The 26,217-nt window shown below is 35.8% G+C and overlaps 1 protein-coding gene across 1 annotated transcript; it reads right to left on the bottom strand.

Moving 5' to 3' along the window:
* On the bottom strand, positions 1–25,795 carry LOC149425309 (serine protease persephone-like). The gene is made up of 13 exons (XM_089651073.1): positions 25,657–25,795; positions 19,476–19,579; positions 17,973–18,075; positions 17,789–17,892; positions 17,078–17,138; positions 16,691–16,794; positions 16,494–16,608; positions 15,725–15,837; positions 13,048–13,157; positions 5,767–5,925; positions 4,300–4,414; positions 3,316–3,447; positions 1–1,747 (listed from the first exon to the last, which is right to left on the bottom strand). The coding sequence occupies exons 1-13, from the start codon at positions 25,724–25,726 to the stop codon at positions 1,565–1,567; spliced, it is 1,473 nt and encodes a 490-aa protein (XP_089507199.1). The 5' UTR covers positions 25,727–25,795; the 3' UTR covers positions 1–1,564.
* Between the last annotated feature and the right edge of the window lie 422 nt (positions 25,796–26,217).

The following is a 26,217-nucleotide window of genomic DNA, read 5'->3' as shown; positions in this document are numbered from 1 at the left end:
TCAAAAAAATTTACAATATATAACATAAATAACACAAAACATAACTCAGGCATTTAAATTTCATTACAATACATAATGTTTAGTAATATTCTAATAATGTACATAACTAAGACATGTGAACACCTCAGCATATAATGTTGTTCTTTGTGAGGTGTTCACAAAACGCTAAAACATATTCCTGAAGCATTTCCACGCAGTATCTACCCATCATCCCCGCCTTACTTAATGCGGTATTGTTGTCTAGAAAGAAAAGGTTATAGAATTGTGTGTAGACTGTCCAAACTGAATAGTGATATATTGATAAAATGATAGAGTTATAGAATAGAGGGAAGTATGAGTAAATAAGTCGAAGCGTCGGCCCGGCTAAAAAGGGTTTTTGTAACGGACGTACTGCTCCGGGCTGGGCCGCGATCACCTTATATTTAAATCTATTTTAAAATTGAATAAACTGCCTGAAAATGTATATGTGAAATGTAGAAATTTGTAAATCAATAATGTCAAGTTGATATAATAAATGAAACGTCGGAGCTTGGCTAGAAGAATACGGGCAGAGAAGTATAAGGTGTTAGGGCTGGGGAAATAACATGATACTGACATTTAATTCGGGCACGATTGTTAGAATCGTGCCTAAACGTAGTAAGAAGCCGTGCCGTGCGCCGTGCGCCGTGCGCCGTCATAGCGTCACAAATGACCGGTGGTACGCCGTCATTACGTCCCATGGGCACGGTTCTGAGGATCGTGCCCAAACAAAGGAAAGCCGTGGTCCTATTCAACCATGGCCCGAAATTACCGGCCAAGCGGCGGTAAACGGACCGGCGGGGCGCCGTCATCGCGTCACAACACGGCTCTAGATTCCAAGAATCAAAGAGAAAGCGAGAGCCGTGGGAGAGTGGGCCCACCGCCGGCGGCCTATAAAACGGGCACAAGCCCCTCAGAAAGCGGAGTTAGCCAGCAACCATCACCAGCTCTACACCTCTTTCTCTGCTCTGCCCTCTACCTCGCTCCGACTTCTGCCTCTGCTCGCCTTCTTTCACTCTGACCCCCGCCTCATCCTGGACCACGGACTTGCCTACCCCTTCGGACCAGACCCGGGATCAGCTACAAGAATTAGCGACAAGCGATCGGACCAGCTCTACAGCGGCTACAGAGACGGCCTCGTTCTACTCCTCTACGCCACTGAAGGACGACATCTTCCGCCTCCACGGATTGGGATCACCGGCCTATTACAGTCTTGTGTATCTCACTCCTGTCTGATACAGTTTTAATATAAAAAATGTAACAAAATAATTTAAATGCTCTGATCAAACAACACCAGAGTATTTTTGGGGTTTTCTATGTGAAGTAGATGCGCCAGTTTGCCCCTTGTACAAGTTTGTATAAGTTTCTAGAGACCGAGTATACACATCATGGTCCTCGGCAGGGTTGGCAAAGAGAGAGCATGGAGGGGGGGGGGGATTAGGGCAACTTCCCTCCCTTAACTAATTCTATTGATACCATTATATGCAAAATGAAAAAAAAATAGTTATAAAAAAAAAAAAATTTAAAAATTGCTTAAAACATGGTCCTAAACAACAACACCGCTTTCAGGCCACACAATACCCTCTATCCAGGGGACAAAGGTAGATATCCTCATATTGGTGTATGTGCAGGGTGAAGAGTTATACGTGGATTTCAACCCCACCAGCAGGTGAGTACAGGCCACCCTGGGGCTGTTGGAAATAGTCAGTGAGGCGCCATGGTACCAGCCCTGAGAACAAATAAATTGATAAGGTGAACACACTTCAAATGGCAGATTATTAAATCATTTGAATTAATTAATCACGTCTTTAAAACCGGTAGGTAGTCAGTGTTTATATTCATGGTCAATGGAAATGGTTTGGTTAACCTCACCTTACCTAATCCAACCCTTGTAGTTCTGTGAATAAAAGTCCTCGCACCCAAAAAATTTATGTTTTCGTTTTTCTCTCATTAAGTCAAAATTTCCTCTGAAAACTTAAGATTTGTAAGGAGGTACTTATATACCTACCTACTTAATCATATAATATGAAAAAGTTACCCAAATGATAATCCACGGGAGGAATTAATTGAGGAAGTCGTTTCTCTTTAATAGTAGATACATTCCGAGAGAAGAGAGCAATCGGAAGAATAATAAGGACGGGTTTTTTCGCGGAATAATAACAATTCATCAAATTTCACAGTTGATTTTCATGTTCTGTTGTTATGAAATGAACTTTCTTAAAATTAAAACATTCAACCCCGTAATATTTTCTTAAAATCAAGTACTTTGTATATTAAAATTCTTTCATATGGCCACCCCGTGGCTGCGCTTAAAGTGGGTGTGACCATTTCCGGGGGGGCGGGGCAAAGCCGCGGGTCCCCAAAAGTCCAGGCGGGTAGAGCTCTCTTGGATTTTAGCTCTGGTTGCGAGAGGGTGTTACGTGCTCCGCTTTGAATTCAAGACTGGCTTTGCTAAATAGTGTTTGTCAATTAATTACCAGTATATTTCGATTCATTTTTTCTACTGCCTGCCCCCTGGACGTCTACAAAACTACCTGCGGTATCGTTCCATGCTTTATTCTATTAATTTCTGTATCTGCTTTCTTCCCATTAATTTAACATCATTTTTTCATTCTTTTAGCCGTCCACAAAGAGATTTAAGCTTTTCCTACGCGTAGATTCAAATGCTGTAATATAGGTCTTCTTGAAGACATTTACCAGCACCACAATAATAGTGTTTTGTTTCCAAGAAGCCCTTTTATTCTATCCACTTCTAGAAGGCGTATGTTCTCTCTTAATACCAATGAACTGAAAACACGGAACCCTGCTTGAGCTAGCCAGGTATCCTTGAATATATATTACATTTCTATACGCGGTTCGATTCCGTGGAAACGCATTATCTAACACTGTGTAGGTTCTATTATTACTTATATAATTATTGGTCAAGGGCTTCACAAAGCTGAAATACTAACAGAACTTGAATAGAACCTTCACAGATTTTGAAAATCAACTTGATGAATTGATCAAATTCTATGAAACAACCCGTCCTAAGAGATTGAATGTTACATTACATAATATAGACATTATTGTGAAATTTAAACTAATTTTTATATGCAACATGATTATGTGTTATGTTAATTAAATTGTAAAAAAAATGGTAGACCTTGTAGACAAGCTCCCATGGGGCAGGCAGCGGGACTACTCTTTTGTTATTTATAAAATTCTTGTTATATCAATGATTTATTATCAATTTAAATAATAAAAAAAACATCCTTGTTATAATGAGCTTGGTGTACAATGCATCCCAGCGTTACATACCAGACATCCTCCAGTTGTGTTGACTGGGCGGCTGCAAATCTCCAGGTCATGTTTTATGCCGACAGGGTGCTGATAGCTGCCAGCGGGGAATGCTCTAGAGCACTCCTCCTGAGATAGTCTCTGCATTGTCGTCTGAAATGTTGAAAAACGTACCAACTAATTGTTTTATGCAATGAGAACAATCCGTATAGTATTACAATGTGAAGTGAGGTTTTAAAGAAATGTGTTTTAATGTAAATACTACACAAGTCTCTCAACTGCTCCCAACCGTCTAGAACCAGTGGGACTATGACATCCCCAATTGTGGAGGATGGTGAGGAAGTACCTGACTAATTAGATCTGGTCACCAAACACGACTACAGCCATAATTCAAGATACATTCGATCCGAATGAAAATCTTTCACCAGGGCGATTCTGAGAGTATCTTCCACTCTGGAACGTGCCACAAATATATATGTACATTGCTTTTAATAAATTAATAATTTATCGTGAATTTACACGCGAGGATTTGAAGCAACTACTTATAAGTGTGTGCTTTAATCAACATTTCATTTCTCCTCTTCAGAGTGGTAGAAATACCATAAACATGTGGAGATCGGGAAAGAATTCAATAATGTAAGCTTTGTGGAAAAGTATTGTAAAGGGACCCTAAGATGGGTTTGACATGTAGAGCGAATCTACGGAGAAAGGATTGATAGGAGAAGAAGTCTGAGACTCCCAAGGTAGACATGGCAAGTACTTGGGTCATCTCAAGATTCAGATTAACAGAATCTATGTATGAATGTGCATGAAGCGAGGAATGTGAGTGTTAAAACAGAGTTGTGTGGCGGTCCATCCTCTCTGCCTGCCCCTGCGGGGAGACGGCGTGATGGTTAGATATCTATTTAAACAAATGTACATTTAGTACCAGCCACAGCTGTCAATCTTATCGTTATCACATCATCGGTCATTGTTCATTCTGAAGGCAGAGAAATGTGTTCTAACCTTCTGGGGAGGTGTGGTGACTGAGCCAAACCACCCAATGAGGAGGAAGCCACTGTCAGGAAGAGTTGTGCCGGTGTGGAGACAGACTGGGATTATACTGCTTGTGAATGTTACCCTGAAATTGATATAATTTATTTTTGTAAAACTGTGAAGTGGTAGTGCAATGCAATAATATTCCTTAACCCTTTAGGTGCGGTATGCCGATATTCCGGCATGACGCACGACACTCGTGAGACCCTGTCACCTGTTATTTGACATTGGAAATAATGGCAATAATTTGTTTAGCGTTTAAAAAAGTAACAATAAATTATAAAATTTTATAAAAATAATTAATATCGTGACATTACTTTTCAACAGATTATTGACTGTAACATTGTAATAATAATTACAAATAGGTTCTAATATCTTTTGTGATTCTATCCGTAGCTCTGGTTCAATGAACTCCAGAACTTTGATTTATTTTTGGGGTGTTATGCCATATTGCGCTACCCCCTTCTTTAGCCCACTTCGGACAGCATTACAGTAATTACAAATAAACATGTAATTTCACATTCGATTACACATCTTCCCTGATGATGGACACTATAATGCTGTCCGAAACGTTGGCTAAAGAAGAAGGTAGCGCAACATGTCATAATACCCCAAAAATAAATCTTTTTAATAATTTTTGCTTTGAAAATTTCAAATCATATCCAGAACTGTGGTTTTGAATTTAAGTGTCATCATTTTCAAAATTGGAACTGATTTGTCGAGAATTCAGACTATCTGTGATGTTTCAAGGGTCTGCGCTAGGTATATTTCTACATAAGTCTAAACTGTTTAGCGTGGCGCACAGTTTACACCCGCGCTATGCAAGCGAGTTCCCTGCAGAGCATCAGACCATGTGAAGCAACAGTGGGCCTGTTCCGCTAGCAGGGCATGTAGCAAGAATGGAAGATAACTGATTGAATTGAACTCCGCAGGACTCCGGAGTGTTTGTTGGTCGGCCTACACTGAGGTGGCACTATACAGGTAGAACTATTCCTGCTAATAAGTAATACGGAAGTAACCTTTGAGATGGGGAAGAGGAAGGTGGGAAAGTACCTGGCTGTTCAGATGGGCGATACTGAGAGTATATTCCACTCTAGAAAGTACTGCAAATGTACTACATAATAAATTACAAAAATAAGATTTACTATTTGAACCTCCGACCTCCGGATTGCTAGTCGAGATCCTTACCACTCGACCACGGTGGCCGTCAGATTGGTAATGTTGATAAAATAATATGTACACACTTAAATGTGTATAAAATGGAATGAAGAAATGCGGCAGGTCTGAAGGTTCGGGAGATAGCTCAGTTGCTAGAGTAAACGCCGGAATAGCAAATGGTCTTTTTTTGAAATTCCGGTCGCACTCATGAACATATTATTTGTTTTGTGATTTTTACTAACATTATTTATATGTTTTGTATAATTATGAAAAGCTTACTGTCTGTCAAGCTGCAGAAGGGCGATGTCGTTATACACGAATGAGTAAGTATGGTTGTATAGTGGGTGGGCGTGTGTTTTTATCACATCGTATATAGCGTCAGGGTTGTACCGAGGTGTAAAGTTCCCCCCCAATCCGACGAAGTTGACATCCTCTGAGCTGAAACAAAAAAGTGCAGGTTATATTAACATTGTCATGTGCATCTTAAGTAGGTCTAATTATCTAATACAATCATTACGTCATCTGAGATTCACCAGCATAATATATTTGTTATGGTTTTATATTTCAAAGGAAAACTGCTGATTCAATTCAATTCAATTTTCCATTCTTTTCAAAACATTACAAAATCGTTAATTTCAATGCGTCTTAAAATAAATTGCATTTACATAAGTCGGTACATACATACTCGTATTACAAAGCAGAATTTAGTGTAGCTATACACTATGGTGTATAATTTGTAAACATGGAGTGAAAAATAAAATAACTGCGTACCATACTAGCGACAACAAAGATGCTGTTTAAAAGCAACTTCTTAAAAACTAAATATATATATATATAAAATGTCGATATCGGAATTGATTCTGTTCAACTACTGACTCATCTCGCTAACTTTACTCTTCGAACAGTTCGAGAGAGTTCTTAAGGCTCCGTAGTAAGCGTTCAAAAAGATGAAGAAGATTGTTTGAAGGGAGATATGAAACGACAATAATTTTGCGAAAATTGTTAAAATATTTAATGAAACACGATTCGTTTAGTAAGAATTATTTCTACAAATGCCTAAGTTGCATTTAAAGAAACACTGTGAATTTTTTAATACCTACCACATGTTAAATAACAGAACAAAATTGGTCTGTTATCATTTTCGAAGCACACTTTGAAATTTTTTTCGATCGATGGAATTAGTATAGTTACCGTTTCGACTCAAATGTATAAATATTATCTTCAAAAACAATATATATTTTTTAGGAAGTCTAAATGTTAAAGTGTTCAAGAGAAATGTGTTATAAATTGGTGGAAATACGGAATGCGTGGCTTAAAACCAGTCGGGTCATGTGGTGCTATATCTGTCACCAAGTGACAAATCCTCATGAAACTATCTTCTCATCTCCTTTTCTACTATGGTCAGACATATAATATAAACAGAATAATAAGAAGGAGTGATCACCTGGCGATCACGGGCGGCCGCGGGGAGGAAACCAGGTGGGTGGCGGAACTTTCATTTTTATTTAAATCTACAGTTTTATTCAAAAATCGGTAAAATTTTGCACACTTTACGTTCAAAACAAGAGGAAGGCTACAGTCTAAATTAGATTTCGAAAAACTCTATGGAAAGCCGGGCAACGCCGGGTACATCAGCGAGTATATTTTTATAAAATGGTTGGTCTATGGTTGTGTTATAGCGCGGGATAATTATTCAGCCAAGAATATTTAGTTTATTTCTGTTCGAAAGTGGTTTTATATTTTTATCATCAAAACAAGTGAATTTGTAAAAGAGCTATTTTTTTATAAATAACTAGCAGTACCCCGCCACGCGTTGCTGTGGTTCAGTCTGTCTGTGTAGATAGAGAGACAATGGCGTATGTTGCTTTTACGTCCAACAGATGGCGTTGTTTTAAGCAAAAGCATGTTTTACCTTGTGATGGTTTGAACAATCACATAAATAAACGAAATGAATGTACTCCAAAAAATTTTGTTTGGGCTAACAGATAAGATTTATTGACAGGCGGGCTTAAAGTAAACGTGTTCCCACGGGAAGGAAGAAAGAGATCGCAGCACAGTCGGTTTCTGAACGTGGATACGTTGACAGCTCTGAGAAAAGAATACAAATCAGAAGTGATATGTGAAATTACAGTTAATTAGTGAATTCAAATGGTGTTAGAAAGTATTGTGGAATATTGAATTAAAGTGAAATATTATTGAACCGGTGTTTGTGTGAAGTGAAAGTGGTTGTACTTAGTGGAGATAGGAACAATTGGATAATTTGTAGAGCGCCGTTTTGTGAAAAATCACCCCAGGGGCGCTAAGAGTTGGGCGATCGCGATTGTAATATGGAGTGTGTTAAATTAAACGTGATTTCATAAAACTCGGGTTCGAATCCCAACAGAGATTAGGGAGGTACAATTGTATTTACAGAATTATTTAATTACCCTTTTATAGGCGTAGGGAGGGGACCAAAAGTGAACGAATTGCAAGGATTTCGCTAAAGGGAGGAAAGAAGCCGATATGGAGGGGACCGAAAATTAAACTGATTTAGCTATGTAGTGTGTAACCAGGTAAGTTTCACACCAGGATTTGGAGGTGACTAACAAGGTGAGTTTTTTTTATATTATTTATTAAATTCCAGAGGACCCTTTTAAAAAAGGCGGATACAACCAAAGTACAGGAACCGAGTTTGCAACGCCTGCAACCCAAATAATGTTCTCATTAAAAGGAATGTGCTAGACGAATTGTAAATCAGCTGTGAGTGGGAGACGGGCCAATGACTTTTTCATATATAGGACAAGACGCAGGTACAGTCAGTCAAAGGGGAAGTTTTGCTAGCGTATGACCGCCCGAATAGAAAGCGATCGGATGCATCCAGACAGAACAAAATGAATACTTTTCTTCTGTTATTTGACTTTCTAATTTAATACTTTTCATCTATTGTTTGACTTTCTAAGCTACGAATTGGGATGCACAAAACAAATCTAGAGTCAAAAGAGGGAGATGGTAATCTCCGAAATAAAACTACCAACTGAACAACTTTTCTTAACAGATACCTTTCGAGAGGTAGGCAGCCTCTTTAAATTAAATGCAAAAATCAAACCAATTATCCGTTTATACCTACCTGAGAGGATAGGTATTCAATAGAAGTTACCCATACCTAATACACGAGGGTGCTAGTAACCTCATAAAATAAATACTGGAACCAAATATTAAAATACAGACAGTCCTCATCTTAAATTTGGCATTTCGAGTAGACCTTACATATATCTCACATGATAATTGGCTGAATGGGTAGGCACACAACCTATCGCTAAAAGCAGGCTAAATGTCGACAAGATCGTAGTGTGTTATCTATGTTATTGACCTAGAAAGGGATGTAAATTCCCGACGACGAGGAAATTACAACGTTTTCTGGAGGTGGCGCGTAACTAAGGACCTTACGTGTCACATTTTCGCGACTAGATTCGTGACAAGGGATGTCATGGTTTTCCCCTTCTACACTCAGTAAAGTAGATTATCCTGGAGGTTTATGAGGTTGGGGCAATTTTGAAATTGGTGAGGAGACCTGGTTTTCTTTATTCTGGCGTGACGGTTGCCGATTTGGAACAAGGGGAGACCCAGCCGGTTGTGATATCCAGACACGCAGATATCGATTGCCTTGTTCAAATTATCATCCATCGGTTTTGTTTGGTAAAGAGGAGGAGCCAATCTTAGCTTGAAAAAATTCATTTCCTTTCCTCTCCTTCCCCTCCCAAAATATATATATGGATGGCGCCGACAACTAACACCATAAATTTATCGTATGTATATAAGAAAATATAAAATCTAACACTTTATTATATTCACATTACCCTACGATAGATAGAATCGCGTAGCTAGTTGGGGAGCAGGCGACTTAGAAGATAAGGTTTATGAAATAGCTTTAAAACACAGCGGTAATGGATTCAACTCACTCTATCTCAAAAGAACCGAGGGATACCACACATACATAGATAACTAGGTTTCTATACCGAGAAACAAAAAAAAAACCAACACAACGTTCGGTGAAGCCTTTTTATACTGAACCGTCACGTGAAATGAGTACGTTCAAGGTCGTACGTCACGTAGACAAACTAGGATGTACACACTTGAAGGGGTGTGTGATAAAGAGAGGGGCAAAGGCTTGAAAGACGGCAGGGAGGACATTCCTACCCCGGATATATACATAACCAAAGCCTTATGGAAAAGCTACCTATGGGACTTAAAGAAAATTTATCGTAGAAAGAAGAGAAGAAAAGTTGAAAAGGGCAGATCATTACAACCTGTCACAGGTGACATCTATATGCTATAGAAATATAAAAACGAGTACATATTCGAATGCAACATTGTGTAGAAATAACAAAGCAATCAGAAGAACTTTCGGAGATTTAAGATTTTGAACAAACTAACATTAAGTTTTTATTTATATAGATAGATTTGCAGGGAAGGGACTTTAAGTCTTGAATTAGTCTGATAATGGGGTAATTAAAAATATTTTTTATTAATATGTCAAGATTTATTATATGGTGTCGTGATAACCGCTTGCAACTTAACATAAGCAAATGTCAAATTATGAGGTTTTATCGAATAAAGACTCCAATATTTTTCTATTATTCCGTTAACAATATGTCATTAGTATCTGTATCGGAAATTAATGACCTAGGTATTTGGTTTGACACGATACATAACTTTATCAAGCATTTTGAAATAATAACCAATAAAGCTTTGAAAATGTTGGGATTTATTTTAAGGGTATCTAGTGATTTCAATAATCTCAATACTGTTAAAACATTATATAATTATGTCACTAGTAAGGAGTCATGTAGAATACAATTCCACGGTTTGGTCCCCAAATTATGAGGTTCATTCACATGCGATTGAAAGAATCCAAAATAAATTTTTAAGATATGTAAATTTTAAAATGGGCATTCCTAGAGAAAACCTAAATTACGATAACGTACTTTGTTCATTAAATTTAATAAAATTATCTGATCGTAGAATTATTTCCGATTTAACCTGTTTCGTATAAAATCATTAATTCATTGTTTGAAACCCCTGATTTATTATATGTAATCTCTTTACATACTCCAAGCAGGTCGGTTACAAGACAGTACCTACAATATTATTGTAGCAATTCTATATCAATGTCCCAATATCACACTCCTATGCGACGGATTCAACAGCTAGGAAACAAATACTCCGATGTTGTTGATATATTTAGTACATCAGTTTCATTATATAAGCATACCTTATGGAAGTTTTTTTCATCAAGTAAGGGAATATTTTGATAAAGCTATTTAAATTGACAGTATTACAGTATTTTGCACGTTAACAGTATTTTGTCGGCTGATAGAAAAAAATATTTTGGATTTTTTATATTCGTATTTTGTACCTACATACTGTGTGGATCAAATTCAACAATTTTTTTTATATATGTGTTTTAAACAGTCATTTCCTGCACTATTTATGAGTATAATTTCTTAAATATTGTTATATATGTACGTAAAAACCTTAATAGGCGTAAAATAAATAAATAAAAATTAAATATTTTGTGGAATTTTTTTAATGTACCTCCCCCAAGATTGATTCAGGGAGAAATAAATGGTTCCACTCTAAAATTAAATATGTTTCTTGGCCCGTTGTCCCACGGGTCGGTAAGGAATCGACATAAACCGAGTGCCATAAAACCCTGTGTCGTTTGGTTACTGATCCGTGGGACGACGAGCTTATTCTTTTAAAAACCATACAATCATTTTGATATCCTTTGTACTGTTTGTAATTTTCACTTCATATAATACCAATGTATTTAACATTAGGTTTAACGGTAAGCACAGAGCAGTCAGGCTTACATCATTTGAATGTATATTACAGTTATATGAGTGTATACCAGTGGCGGTCCGTGCCTTTTCAGTTAACTAGCTAGAGTGGTTGGCAAATGGTTAAGGATTGACAAAAACAATATTTTCAAATAATTCAAAATCAGAAATATCAATAAAAAAACCACATTACTAAACTAGGCCTCGGGAAAATAATTTCATTTAGGGCCTATGCCATCTTTGGGGTAGCTGTGTGGTGGGTCATTTGAAGGGGGTTTTCAAGAAACCCATATCGTAGGAGGGAACAAACACAGAAGCCCGCAAGTTATTCCACAGCCGAGCTGCAGAATTAAAAAAATAAATCTTTGACACAACATGTTCTCGTGTGACAAATTTGATAACTGTGTAAAAAAATTTGGCTGGTCTCACGGCTATGCGCCGGTGCCAATAGATCTATGTGATCGTTCCCCGGAGCATCTTCCATTGAAATACCGGTACTCACTTGTAATACTTGTATCCCAAATACAACGGAAACACTCCAATAACAATCTGTATCTCTTAAACTTACTGGAGGTCTAGCACGGTCAGTCGATAAAGCCATATGTCATATATGTTCAACAATTGATAAGAAATGATCCGACGGCCGATAAACATATTTTAGGCCTCCATAGCATCAGATAAGCTTCGTTTAACTGTCAATATACACATCTTCTTTAATAATGTTGTTCGTTATGCAAAATTACTGGCTTATTAACGAACAGTTGAACTAACGAAGCTCTTAGAATTGGAAAAGAAGTCGTATACGCGGTGAATTGAGGCGGGTATGGGTACCGCCGCCCGTTTGGTGACTTAGCAGGGGTGCCCGGTTCATCAGGTTTATCAGGGTCTTGGCGGCAGATGTGTCTGCCTACCAACTGCATGGCAGCCGGATCGGGAAAGACTGGTTGACGGAGACCTTTTGAGCTCTCCAGCAGGACTCTCTAGGAACACTGCCTCGCACCGCAGTGGGAGGGATGGATTCATAACTAACCCCCAGATTCCTATTCACCCCTTGTACCTTTCTCCTTGCCATAACTTCCCATCCTTCCATTCCTAAAAAGACGCCCCACACAGCATCCCCAAAGAAGACGTAGGCCTTGAGGGGAACTATTTTTCTCCGGACCTCCTGTGTGAAGCTAATAGTACGCACAATTTCTTCTGAAGTCATAAGATTTATTAGTAGATATTTAATACGTGTTTACTTATAAAACAAATATATGGTTTTTGTACCGTTTTTTAAATTTCAAATAAGGACTTATACAAAAAGGTCACTATCTGAATGACATTTCTGTTTTCAAATATTCTTCAGGCAGGTAGGTGCCATAATATTGAAAAAATGCAAATAAGGAAGTAAACACGACAATTTCAAATAAAAAGTAATCTTTACTGAACAATTAAAACGGCCACCATTCTGAACCCAAAACTAAACATACAGACAGATGAAATGCAAAATGGTCGAATTAAAACGGGGCTTCGCAACGCTCAATACATTCAATTATGTGAGGTAAATTCACTAGTTCGCCACTTATACCACGAGTTTCCAGACACCGTGTATACCACAAGTTTGTGAAAAATCGTCTAAAATGCGCTTAAATCTTTAAGGTTAGATCATTCAAATCAAACGAATTTGTGTGTGTATATTCATCGTTGCAGTCATTATTACAATTAGTTGAATTTTAAAATGAAGAAACAATAAACTCACCCATACACTGTAATGACGAATGCAGAGCACAGCACCCACATGTCACTCAGTAATGTTACTGGAAACCCCTGCCAGGAGATCGCTTCTCTCCGACCTGACCCAATTCGTCCCTGGGAACACAACACATCTTCATAATATAATCTCTAAGCAAGTGTTGTTTTAAATTGCTCGCAAAATGTTTGCTGATTTTCATTTTTTCATTTGCTTTGTTCATTTTTAATTGCCAACCATCTGGAACCAGTGACACTATGGCATCCCGAATTGCGGTATGTTGTGAGGCTGTAGGTAGTGGGAAGGGGAACGAGATGCGGAAGAGAAAAGTACCTGCCTATCCAGATATAATCATGTATGACCGTGTTAAAAATAAGGAATTTGTCACCAAACACGACTAAAGCCATTTCAAGCAGCGTTTCAGTTATGATTAAACTGTACTTGCATATTATATACTATTTTAAATGAATACATTGTGAAATAACACAACGTGACCAAATTGTCTATACGGGTGCCCCGGACTGGCCGGAGATGGTAGGGCTATATCACTTGAAGTAAAATATTGTAAAACATCTCAGTATTGCCCCGGTGAAAGGCCTTCAGAATGGAAACTTTGTTTGAAATGGCTTTAGCCGTCTTTAGTGGCCACCTGTTCCCCGCTTCACTACCTTCAGCCTCATAATAACATCTACTCTGATGATGGAAACTGTAATGCTGTCCGAAACTTTGGATAAAGAAGAAGGTAGCGCAACATGGCATAATACCCCAAAAAGAAATCATCGTTATTTAAAGAAGTAATTGACATGTTAGTTTGGGTGTATACATATTAATTGAAAAACAATAATTTAAATTGAATATAAATATTTTAAATACACATGATTATTAATTATTATTTGATCCCGTGACCACTGAATCCAGAGCCAAGGATTTTACCCGCCCGCCGATGTTTTTAGTTCCTTTCTATTAATGGTCTTTCATCTTTGTTTGAAAAGTTTAGTTTTTCTCCAATATACTTAAAATCAATAATTACATTTAAAAAAATCTTCATAAGAATTTTTTTAAATAATGTGTTCTAAACATGTTATAAAATAAGCATGAAAATTCGTTTATTAAACATGATAAAACAAATATTGATTTGGAGAGAAACGTGCGTTACAAATTGATAACCACTTCTTTACCAACCAAGTTTGGAGATAACTACAGGACAAAATAATGACACGTGGAAATTTAACATCCCCAAAATACATAAATGTATTGCAATGAATAAGCAAATAGAATGGAAGTACGCGTCTATTTGAATGTTGCTTATTTCAAAAACGACGGTCTCTCGTGTCTAGGATGAATGCAGTTTGTATATATGTACTTGACTGACGCACTAGGCAGCCAACATGATCTGCAATGTGTATTCAAGCTAACGCCCTTGGGCTCTATGGAAGCCATATATCGTCGGCTGTGGAAGCCAGCCTCAAATGTGACTAGGGTACATGTGTGTGGATGCCTCAGTCCTCACGCACTTGTCGTGGAAGCCAGCAGAACTGGTGATATTGGCTGCCTCCGACCTCCTGACGCTTCTTTCCCCTAGGTTCTTTAGGGTTTTATCCCTCTTTTTCCAATACTTATCTTCAGGGCACCACCGGGTGGTCGGCTAAGGGGTGTGGAAGTCCTGACCTGCACCAGTCGCCCCAACCACCACCAATTTCTCAACAGGACTGCCAGTCGTGGTTCGGCGAAACTCCCCCGTCACTCTATTGTTTACTTTACTTTTATGTGTTTACAGGTACTGGAGTGTGGGTCCCCTCCACCATCTGCCTGACACTTGAACTTGATTGTTTTGTTGTTTATTTTTCTGTGTTGTCCTTAGTTTAGTACTTGTAAGCGCTTGCATACCGCTTCATAACACCGTATGCGGGGACATTGAAGGCCTAGCTTCATTTATATAAATTGTAGAGCCGTTTATTCAAAAAAATTAGATTCATGCGAGAGCTCCGAAGGGGTGACCATAAGTCACCTATACCGGGGTGGGACAGGGTGGGTGTACCTTCAATGGTGATATTGGCTGCTACAAGTTACAACTGGCTGCTACTTTATAGGGCGGCTGCCTGGTGCGCAGCCAGCTCAACTCTAAGGTCATAGTGTTTCAAAGTGTAAAAATAGTCATATGTTAATAGCAATGTAATATAGTTGTGAGTGATGAATACTTGGAACAGGAGGATGAGTTTGTTTAATTGGGAAGTATGTTTAGGAGAGGCTTAGGACTATTTAAAATACAGCAAAATTCAGATATTTTATTAAAAATTGTATTTTTTTACCACTACAATTAAGTTAGTTAATCAGCATTTTGAAAAGACGCAGATTTTTTTATACCTACAGGACGATAAATAATAGAACTGGAGTATTTTTTTCCATCGAGGGAATTTCATATTATTTCTTTATCAACTCGGCATCTTTTCGCTTAGATGGTTTGGGCATGTAGAGCGGATAAACCAAGAAAGTAGTGTAAAGAGAACACGCAAGAGTATGTGAGATGAATTATGAATGTGAATAAAGCAAGTAGTGTATGCGAGAGTTTTGTAACGGTCTATTCTCTCTGCCTACCCCTGCCAGGAAACGGCGTGAAGGCTAGTTAATCATTACAAGAAATTAATTAATATATAATAAATAAAGCTACCTAATGTCTGAAACTTACAGAGTACGGGGCCTCGGCGGCAGTCCTCATGGGAGTCAGGTGATATTCTATGTTGGAGTCTGATGTGTGCAGAGGACACAGGTTTCCCCGAGTTTCCGACAGTTTTATGCAATCTGTAGAGGAAAAAAAAAATTTATCCGATGTGTATATTAATATAATGCCTCTTGTTTCATTACCTCGGTCAAGTAAATTTGATGTATGATTTAAAAAATTTAAAATGTTATATTTTACACTTACGCTAAAGGAAAAATATAAAAACTAATTTGACCGGTCAGTGGTTGAGTGGGCATAGCGCTTGGGTCTCACCCGAGCGTCGCGTGTTCGATTCTTCGGCTGGCTAAGTCCTCCATCACAACACAAGCAACATTTTCGGCTTTCTGTGATGGTAGTAGGAGATTTTCAAACATTGTTGGGTTATTCGTAACTCGGGAATGTTTGTCTTTCTTTTTAAAAAAAAAAAAAAAAATTTAAAATTATGCGGATGCGTTGTTTAGTAGGAGGTCTCGAAATAATAAATTGACGTGCCCTACTTAAAGTTAGAGTAACTACATTATTAAGTCTTATAAGGGAATTTTGAACAAAAAATTCACAATTTTATCGTATAACCTACTATTTCATAGTTTTAATTTGAGAAAATACAATAATAATTATTAAATTTCAAACTATGTCTTAGGTGTATTTACAAAAAATCTGTAAAAAAAACTGAAACAGATTTTCAGACATGCAACATAATTTTAGAATATTTCTGAACTGGTTTAGCAATACTCACAGTCTGCGGCCTTGGAACCAATCGGTTGCTGAGTGACAAGTCCCTTCGGCAGCGGCGGACAGGCAGCCTCCGCGCAGCACACCAACTCCGACTCGTTATCAGTTAAGTCACATTTCTGTAAGCATAGAAGGTCATGTTAGGGGCGCAATGTCAAACATGTTGTTATTGTCAGATTTACTTAAAGGGAGAAACAGTACCTGTGGTAAAATGCCTTTACTGGCGGCCTCCTTCGCTGTCTGGCAGTTGGCGAATGGTCTACACACTCCCGCAGTCCCCGTGTTCTTCATCGTGCAGTTCATCCCTTCAAACAAACAGATGAACCAGGGTTATACAATACAAAACAACATGACGATGAATATTTTACCCGCAATCTACAAGTAATGTGCGTCAGTGGATTGATGCTATCCGGTCTACGGTAAGATGTGTCATCAAGAATTCCTAGTGACAAAGTTGCACACACTCCGCCTCAATGATTTGCTGCCTTTTGCAATGACGGTTTTTTGGTGATGAGTGAGCCTAGGGAATCAACGAAACATCACCTACTGGATTTCTAATGAATGTTGATGAAGTTCTGGGTACTATACCTTCAACCACTATTACCAGAGGGCAGCAGACAATCTGAACGTTGCCCTCTACGCCGCATGTCTGAAAATAAAACAGTTTTGTTATTATTTTTAATTACCTTTTTAAAATTAATCTTCTTTATGTTTTTGTTGTGAGGGAGAAAAAGGCACAGAAAATAAAAGATTAGCTCACGTACGAGAATCGAACTCGGGACCTGTCCTCGCTCCGAGAGTAATGCATCAAGAAACAGCTGCTCGGTCTTTTTTTTCAAAACTTTAATTTGGATTTGAGGCCAAAACAGTTAAAATAACTCATGGTAAAAAAAATATTACAAATTACGAGTCTTCACTTGCATTCGTTGTTGAATTAATTTCTATGTTCCTGATGGATACCTTTTCTTTAAAGACTGTTTTATCTCCCGGCCTGTGGGACTTACTCGCCGAATCGCTTCGGATGTCTACATCGATTGCGTTTTAACGCTAAAAATTGTTGCATTGTGTATATGTTATCATACCTTTGTTTATTAAAGGTACTATATTTATATGAAATTGTTTTTGTTGTTGTCACCTGACACTTCTTTTTTTTATGAAAGTGATTTAGGAAAAACAGCTGAAAAGATAATTGCTTTCTAACAGTTCATTGCTGGTTTTATTTTTGATTATAGTAGACAATCAAATTGCCGTAAGTTTAAAAACTTGTTCTTGTCAGATTCACAAAAAGAGGAACAGTACCTGTGGCAAAATGCCTTTAAAGGCGGCCTCCTTCGCTGTCTGGCAGTTGGCGAATCGACTGCACACTCCCGCCCTTCCCGTGTCCACCACCGTGCAGTTATCACCTACAAATAAACAGACATACCAGGGTTATACAACACAACCGGTGATGGTAAATAAAGCGTTTGAAATGAAAGTGAGGTACCTTCTGCAGGGGCAGTTGTGTTTGCCTGGCGTCTGGCTTCTAGTCCCGTCTCTTGCCCCGGTACCCAGGGACAGCACACTATCAACTTGTTCTCCGTGCACATCTGAAAACACATCACATTGTACTTTAGTAGTTGTGTTTGCCTGGAATCTGGCTTCCAGTCCTGTCTCTTGCCCTGGTACCCAGGGATAGCATACTATTTTCTTGTTCACCGGGGAGGTCTCATAAAAACCATTGCATGTTAGGGTCCACTTTACAGTTAGACGGGATATTTGTAAAGATTTATCCTTTACTATAGGTATGCAGATCTTTCACCTCTGTCTTTTTCAAACGAGTGTTTGTTGTTTGTTGTATTGGTGAAGTGTTCTCCTAAGGAGCTTTTGAACGATCTACCACTTTGCCCGATGTAATGTGACGGACAATTAGAACGGTTAACTTGACAAAAGCCAGAATTTTACAGTTTTTCTCTCTTGTCTTATTTTTAATAAATATTTCACTAAAAGAATTAAAATAATTGAATGCTTTTATCATTATTGGTTAGTCCAATGTAAGGAATTTTAATCCAGAATTCTGTGAGCTCTTTTTTATTTGTATTCATTGATCTTTGTGAATTTTTTTTTAATAAATGTAAGTTCTTTAAATTATTTGTCTTTAATAACTGTCAATAGTGTCGCTAGTATATTCATTGTTCTGTGATGTGGTTTTTTGAACAATTAATTCATTATTTAAAGGGTACGAGTTGATTTGGGTGAATGAGTGAGTGGGATACTGATAATTTGTGTGAAATGTGATGTCTAGATGTGTTGTGTATGATGTTATCGCCATAGGTTTGTTTTCTGAACATTGAAAATCATGTTTTTTTTTGTTCAATTTAAATCTTGAAAAAAAACTCATTTCCCCCCACTTCCATTGTTAACTGGATAGATTTATTAATTGTATTAATTTATTTTAGAAAGATATCTAGTTGTCTGTGTTTTCATGTCCAGTTAATTGTGTTAAATGTCACCTATATATCTGCGTTATCCACTAGATTGAATTTAGAAGTTATCATTCAGCTAACACCGGAGACATCCAGGCTACCCATGGCTAAGATATCTAGTTGTCTGTGTGTTCATGTCCAGTTAACAAAATGAAATAATTATACATTTAGTTGTGACGCACTCACTATATTGTAACTATGATATCCATATAATTTTAATAAAATCATTGCTTACCACCCCTGACACCGCCTACCTAAATATTGTTTATATATAAGTTAAGAAAAATATTGTACTAGTCTGAAAATGGCTGTGATAGGTTGAAACAGGAAACCGTAAAAAGTGGAAAAAAACATTTAAAATTGTGACAATATCATTAATTTTGACTTTTACTGTTGTGTTTTTGATTTTAAAATATCCACATAAGAATACCAAACCTATAATAATAACTTTGATGGATAATTTTATTTACGAATTAAGTTGACAAGCATAGAGGGACTATACAAGACTATCCATGTGTACTCACCTGAGGTGGTTTTCCTTGAATGGCCGCTTCCAGAACCACGGGGCACTTCAAGTAATGTGTGCAGACGCCAGGCTGAACGGTTTCAGCCACTACACACAAGTCTCCTGCAACATAATATCAGAACCAAGTGAGAAGAAGTGAGAGAAAAGAGAAGAACCCGTGACCTCTGGATTCGTAGTTAAGGACATTATCCCTTATTAATAATTGATTTGGCCAACTCAATGCGAATAATTCTTTCTCTTAGATTAACTCCACACAGGATAATTTCACAAAATAATTTCCCTCGGGGAATATGTCATCTTTGAATGAATGAACCTGGGTCTTGAAGAAAACTTTGTTGTAGGAGAGAAATCATTCCACCGCTGAGCGGTTAAACTCAGCAACGAGTCGTAAAAACTACCTGTTCTCATATGAAAAATGTTGGGAGCGCTGTTGGGCCGCTAGTTCTTTGGAGCATCTTCCATTGAAATACCGGTATAAAAGGGATAGCATTCTCATCTGACGCTTGTGCTCTAAAGATAAGTGAATCTATCAAATGAAACCGTCCGTTTTTGCACAAATTCAAGGTTAGTTTTGTATTTTGGGGCTCCAGACCAGAGGTGGATCCTATTTGTCGTCTACTCAAGTTCCTAAGAATATTAAATGAGAGGCTAGGGCGCTAATAATGCTAATTTATGTCATAAATGATTTGATTACTAGCTGTTTCCGCCACGCGTTGCTATGGCGCAGCCAGTCTGTGCAGATGGAGACACCTGTCACAGGTGAGATCTTTATAATATAGATTTTTTAAAACACACGCATATTCGAATGCAACGTTATGTCAACTTTTTAAAGCAATCGGTGAAGCAATTTCGGCGATTTAAGATTTTGAACAAAAATTAACATTTTTATTTACATAAAGATTCCGTCCATGGAAAAATAACATATTATAAGCTATCTGTCTATCTTTGTAGGAAATTTAGTGTCGAACCATACTTGTCTTATAGGCATTCTATGAATTAGTTAGGCATTAATCTAAATAGTATAGAACTAGCGCACAATCATGAGATCGGGAGAATCGGAATTCTTGACAAATCAGTTCAAATTTTGAAAATATGTAAATAATAATATGTGATGTATGTAAATGTTTGTATCTGTTGCAAAAAAATAATTTGTCTTAATATTAAATTTTATTATTTTTTTCTTTTCATAAAATAATTAGAATACGCTTTTGGCAAGTTATGCTTTTAAATATTTAAACAAATTATTCGTTTGCATCCGTACATACGCAATATGAATATGAATAAATGGTCAATAATGATGTAATAAGAGAACTTGAATAAAACTTTCACAGAACTTGAAAATTAACATTGAAATTCGATGACTTCTTCAAATTCTATGAAAAATCCAGTCCTTACAACAAACGTAACCTCTAGCGATCCAGTGGCAGAAAAGTCACCGGGAAAAAACCAAGAAAATATTCTCATATGATATTGGAATCATAAGTTACATTTTTTCAGTACAATTTTAAATCTACTTCCGATTTTATTTCCGGGTTAAATCTTCCCCATAGGAAAAACTAAACCCTTCCACTCACTTTTCCACAAATGATCATCTAGTCAATCAACATTATGTAAGTGCATTATATAAGCAAAATAAATACAAAACAATACAAGAACAACACGTCAACTCACTAGAGATCAAATGGGAAAATAATTCACCGACTCCAGATATTTTCATATCAGAGGGTTCGGCTCGGTAGAACTTCTAACAGGGCCTATAAATCCTACTGATCCCTCAACATAAATATTTAAAAAATCTTTCGTTATCCTACATGTATTCAAAATGACCGACTTTTGCATCTTTATATATAAATTTTTGATAGATCTAATACGCCTAAATTTTTGATGAGAGAGCTAGGTATAATGCCAGTAGCCGAAATAACGAATGGTAATATGTTTATAGTCTGAGAATGCCAAATTCTTTTTATTTCATTTCCTAAATCTATGTATTTTCTTATTTTTTCATTAACAGATTTTTGAATATTACAGGAATTTGGAATAGCTACATCAATGATATAAGTTATTTTTTTTTAATTTTGTCATGTAAAACTATATCGGGTCTATTATGACTAATCGTTCGGTCTGTTAGTATAGTTTTATCATAATATATTTTATAAAATGTGTTTTCGAAAAATGAATTTGGTTCGTATTCATAATATGGTACTATATTACGGCAGTCAATCAAGTTATGTATAATTACTAAACTTTGGTGAATTATTTTTAAAACTTGATTGTGCCTTAATGTATACTCGGACGGTGCTAATATAGAATATCCCGATATAATATGTTATATGTTCTATAGTTTCCGGAAAAGCCAAACATTTTCTACACAAATCATCAATTTGATTTGTATCTTTGATTATATGCTTCCTATAATTTTTAGTATTAATGACTCTATCCTGAATGGCAAGCATGAATTCTTCTATTTCTGCGCTCAACTCTCCAATACTCAACCATTTGTTTTACGAAAATTTGTCAACATACGTTTGGTTGAGATAATTGAAGTGTTTTGAGTGTAAAATTTTATTTGACCAGGAATCTAATAATTCCTGGTTGGGCTTTATAAAAATGTTGGCATTCTCATCGTATAAATTTAAAGGTGTAATATTTCTATCTACCTTGCAAATTATTTTATGCATTTCTGAGCTATGAGCTTTCCTATGGAAAAAAGTTCTTTGCATTTCTACCTGATTATGTTTCAAAGAAGTTATTTTGATTATCTAGGTAAATTAACTCGTTCTATAGCTGAATTTGGATGATGGCAATTAAACTTTGTTAGCGTAGTTTTAATTAATCTTTCTAAGTTATCTAAATCTGTATTGGACCATTTAATTATGCCAAATGAGTACGTTAATAGAGGTATTGCCCAAGTATTTATTGCTTTTACTAAATTTTTAGCAGATAGATTGCATTTTAAAATTTTCAGATCCTTGTTTGAAATTTAATCCTAATATCATTCTTAATACTAGTATGGTCTAATCTATTTGATTGTGGGTATCCTAAATACTTATAAACCTCATCCCTTTTCATACTAGTAATTTGGAAATTTCTAAATATACTCTCGTCCTCATCTACAATTTTGCTTTTCTCTATATAGATCGTTCTACATTTATCTAAACCAAAAGTCATTTTGATATCATCTGAAAAGTTTTTAACTACCTCTATCATTTTCTCTAAATTTTGTTCGAATTCGAAAATAATTTTATGTATTTTTAATTTTGAAAATGTAATTTTATTATTTTTTTTACTTTGTTATTGGAGTTTGAAAAGTTTGGAACTTTTTCATCCTGGAAAACTTTTTTTCTGTAGGGAAATTTTCTATCTTGGATTCATTATTTTTCTGAAAAAATTTTGTCGGGACAAATAAGTCAGAAAAAACGTCGGGAATTTTTAAAAAAGAATTATTATAATTTATATTTTTGATATACCTAACGTGAAGTTTGGGAAACAAAATAAAATTCTTTCAAGAAAATAGGAAAATTTAAGTTCGGAAAATGTTTCGGTAAATTTTGTAAAATGTGTAACAATTTCCATGTTGGGAAATTTCTATTTTGGGAAAAAAAAATCCCAGGAAATTGATTAATCGAAAATTGGCGGGGAAATCTTTATATAAGCATTTTTTTGATATTTTGTGATTTTTGGAAATTTTACGTGTTGAAAATTTTTTATTCTTTGTGAAAAACATTCTTTCGGGAAAATTGTGAAATTTTTTCATAAAATAATCATTTTCCCGACCCGCGTCAAAAAGTTATTTTCATGCTAAATATTTGCTGTATTATTAGCAGAAGTAGTTTTAAGTTGTGGCATTACTAAATAACTAACTAAGTTCAAATTTCCCAAATAATCAATACTATTTGGTTCAAAAATCACTAATTACAAAAATGAGCCCAGCGGACCACAACATATGTATTATTTAGGAAAAACTTTAAGGATTTAAAATGAAAATTTAAAGTTAGTTAATTATTTAGTAACGCCACAACTTAAAGCCACTTTATCTAATTATATAGTAAATATAACACATTCGGGAAAAAAACCAAAATCATTTATCTTTTTGATATTATGTGATGTTTGGGAATTTTCCATGTTGAGAAATTAGAAAAATTAGAAATATTTTGCTCGGAAATTTGATCTAAAAAAGGATCGGGAATTATGTAAAAAATTTTTAAACTGAGAATTTGATTTAAATTTTTTTTTTTTCTTTTTGACATTTTCTAATCAGGAATTCTGTTTGAAAACTTCAACAGTTCCTTTTGTAAATAACAGAGGGCGCCAATTCCGTTTACAACAATCCGAAACTGTTCCGGCATTAGCGTCATAATACTATCAGATATATTTCATATTTTATTGATCTCATTATCTTATTTATTTTATATGTATGTTATTTCTTATTTTTTTGTTGAATTATATTCACAGATTATTCTCACACGAATATGAGGTTTTCATTTGTATGTATTAAAATTGAGAAAAGATGACGGTCATCTAATATGTCAATTTGTGACAGAAAAAGGAGACCTGGTTGTTCATATTATAGGTAATCTTATTTGGTTGGTTAGAGGGAAAAAACATATGACGGGAAAGCAGAATCTCGCTGGCAACAGTTTGTAACATTTAGGATTTAGCAGGTATCAATGCATGGATTTTGTATAGAGACCAGTGGCGCACCACAAAAATATACAAAAATATAGGCTCTCACAAATATATAGGACTGCACCTCGCGGCAGGAACAGTACAGGAACGGACTACGCCTCGCAAGGATCAAATAAGTGTGTTAAATATTTTAGTGTATCACAAGTCATTAGATTGCACCTCACAAAGGAAAAGCTAGGATTAAAATAATTCTTTCGTGCTTCTATTTTACACCAGTCGTTTTATATGAAAAAATGGAGTTCGTTATTCAAAATCAAATTATTTCTGAAAAAACGTTGCGCAAAGTGTTATATCAATTATGTTTTTTGTATTTTATGCGGAAGCTTTATTGGTTCATGCAAACATGTAACATGTCATTATTTTGATAAAATATGTATTCGTTTGTTTCCCTGATAAACCTAAAATAAAAATAAACCGAAAAAAGATGATTCAAATAAAACGTTAGCAGTTGGGACTATTGTGCGGTATTAAAAAATAATTAATATTTCAGTCACTAATTAAGCAATCGTTTTTTGGATTTCTTGTGTATTAACTATGTAACAATTTCTATTCATTTTTGAGAATTTTCTAAATAATAATAATGTATTGCATATTTCAATTCTGTAAAGTAGGCCACAACAAGACAAAATCCTGCGTGATTGTAGTTAAGTTAAAAACAACCGATTTACATTTTTCAATTGGCTGTTGAACTATCTTCCAATACTTATTTAATATTAAAAATTCTACCAGATTGGATTTACGTAACAATATTTGTGAAGTTAAATAGGAAATGAAGTAAATTTGTGTTAAAAATATACACATTTTTTTATTTATTTAAAAGATAACGATTAAAAAAATACTAAGGACTTTTTATTTAACAAATGGCATTTGTCGAAATGACGGATTTTAGTAAGAAAAATTAGCATTCAATAAATGTCAGTAAATCTATTGTTTAGTGTTGTAAGTATTTGTGTCGAATTGTTTTTTTTATTATAAAAAATGTATTAATAAACCTCTGATTAAAAATATGTCGACTTGAAATACAATTAATAGTTCTAATTTATTAAAATACATTTAAATGTTGAAACTAGGTGACCATAATAATCACGAGTTTCAGTAAAAATGGGTATATTACAATCAATGGCAGTTAATCTAGTTTTAATAGCTAACAAATTGTATAGTTGTTAGTTATATAACTTGTTTCCAATTTCTATATAACACAGAAAAATAGACAACACATTATATTCTTTAAATTGCTATCAAGTTTGATTTGCCGAACTGCATTTTAATTTGAAGTTTTTTCTTTAATCTACTCAATATGCAATGGTATTATTCAATTTATTAAAAAAAGTTTATTTATAAATCTGCGTAATTATTAACGAGCGTGACAGATTTTACGCCTTTCGAAGGCATTATCAATCAGTTTGAATATATAAAAAAAAAAAAAAACAATTATTCAGATTTTAAATTGAAAATTTAATTTTTAAGTATGAAAATATTATTATAATTCTTACCTTGCCGCTGTCCCGAAACTAAAGATGTAATTACTAACACAATGAACGCGATCTCCTCTAAGAAGCTCATTTTGAAAAATACTTTGAAGTGAAGTTATTTTTAAAAAGCGAACTCTATAATGTACCGCACTCTACAACGTTACCTCTACAATGGTTGGAAACAGCCAAGCAATCATATTTATAGAGTGTTTTTATCTGTTAGGTCCGCCGTAAGCGTGCGAACAGGGCATGCACTGCACACGGGCGGCACTGTCAGGGGGCGCAAATACACTGAACTCGGAATGTTCTAAATCGTTATCATTAATCATTCCAGCATAAAGAATGTCACTGGATTTATTGCATGCATTGCTAAGCAAACAATTTTTCCATAATTAGATATGGGCCTGATATATAACCCCTTAAGGCTTCTCGTGGATATGGGCCTGGTATATAACCTGTTTGGGTTTCTCTTAAATATGGTACCTAGTACATAACCCCTTACGGCTTCTCGTGCGTATGGGTCTGGTATATAACCCCTTAAGGCGTGGATATGGGCCAGGTATAAAACTTGAAAAGTTAGGG

This window comes from Hesperophylax consimilis, chromosome 3 (assembly GCF_061612785.1).
Source record: "Hesperophylax consimilis isolate HC1 chromosome 3, BYU_Hcon_1.0, whole genome shotgun sequence".
NCBI lineage: Eukaryota > Metazoa > Arthropoda > Insecta > Trichoptera > Limnephilidae > Hesperophylax > Hesperophylax consimilis.
This window is presented reverse-complemented; position numbering and strand designations above follow the sequence as displayed.

Excerpts from the sequence above, each read along its gene's own strand:
- LOC149425309 (XM_089651073.1), bottom strand. The coding sequence starts at position 25,726 with ATGAGCTTCTTAGAGGAGATCGCGTTCATTGTGTTAGTAATTACATCT. Across the intron at positions 16,609-16,690 it reads GTAAAGGCATTTTACCACAG|AAATGTGACTTAACTGATAA; the intron begins GTACTGTTTCTC and ends CTATGCTTACAG. Across the intron at positions 1,748-3,315 it reads ACACAACTGGAGGATGTCTG|GGCTGGTACCATGGCGCCTC; the intron begins GTATGTAACGCT and ends ATTTGTTCTCAG.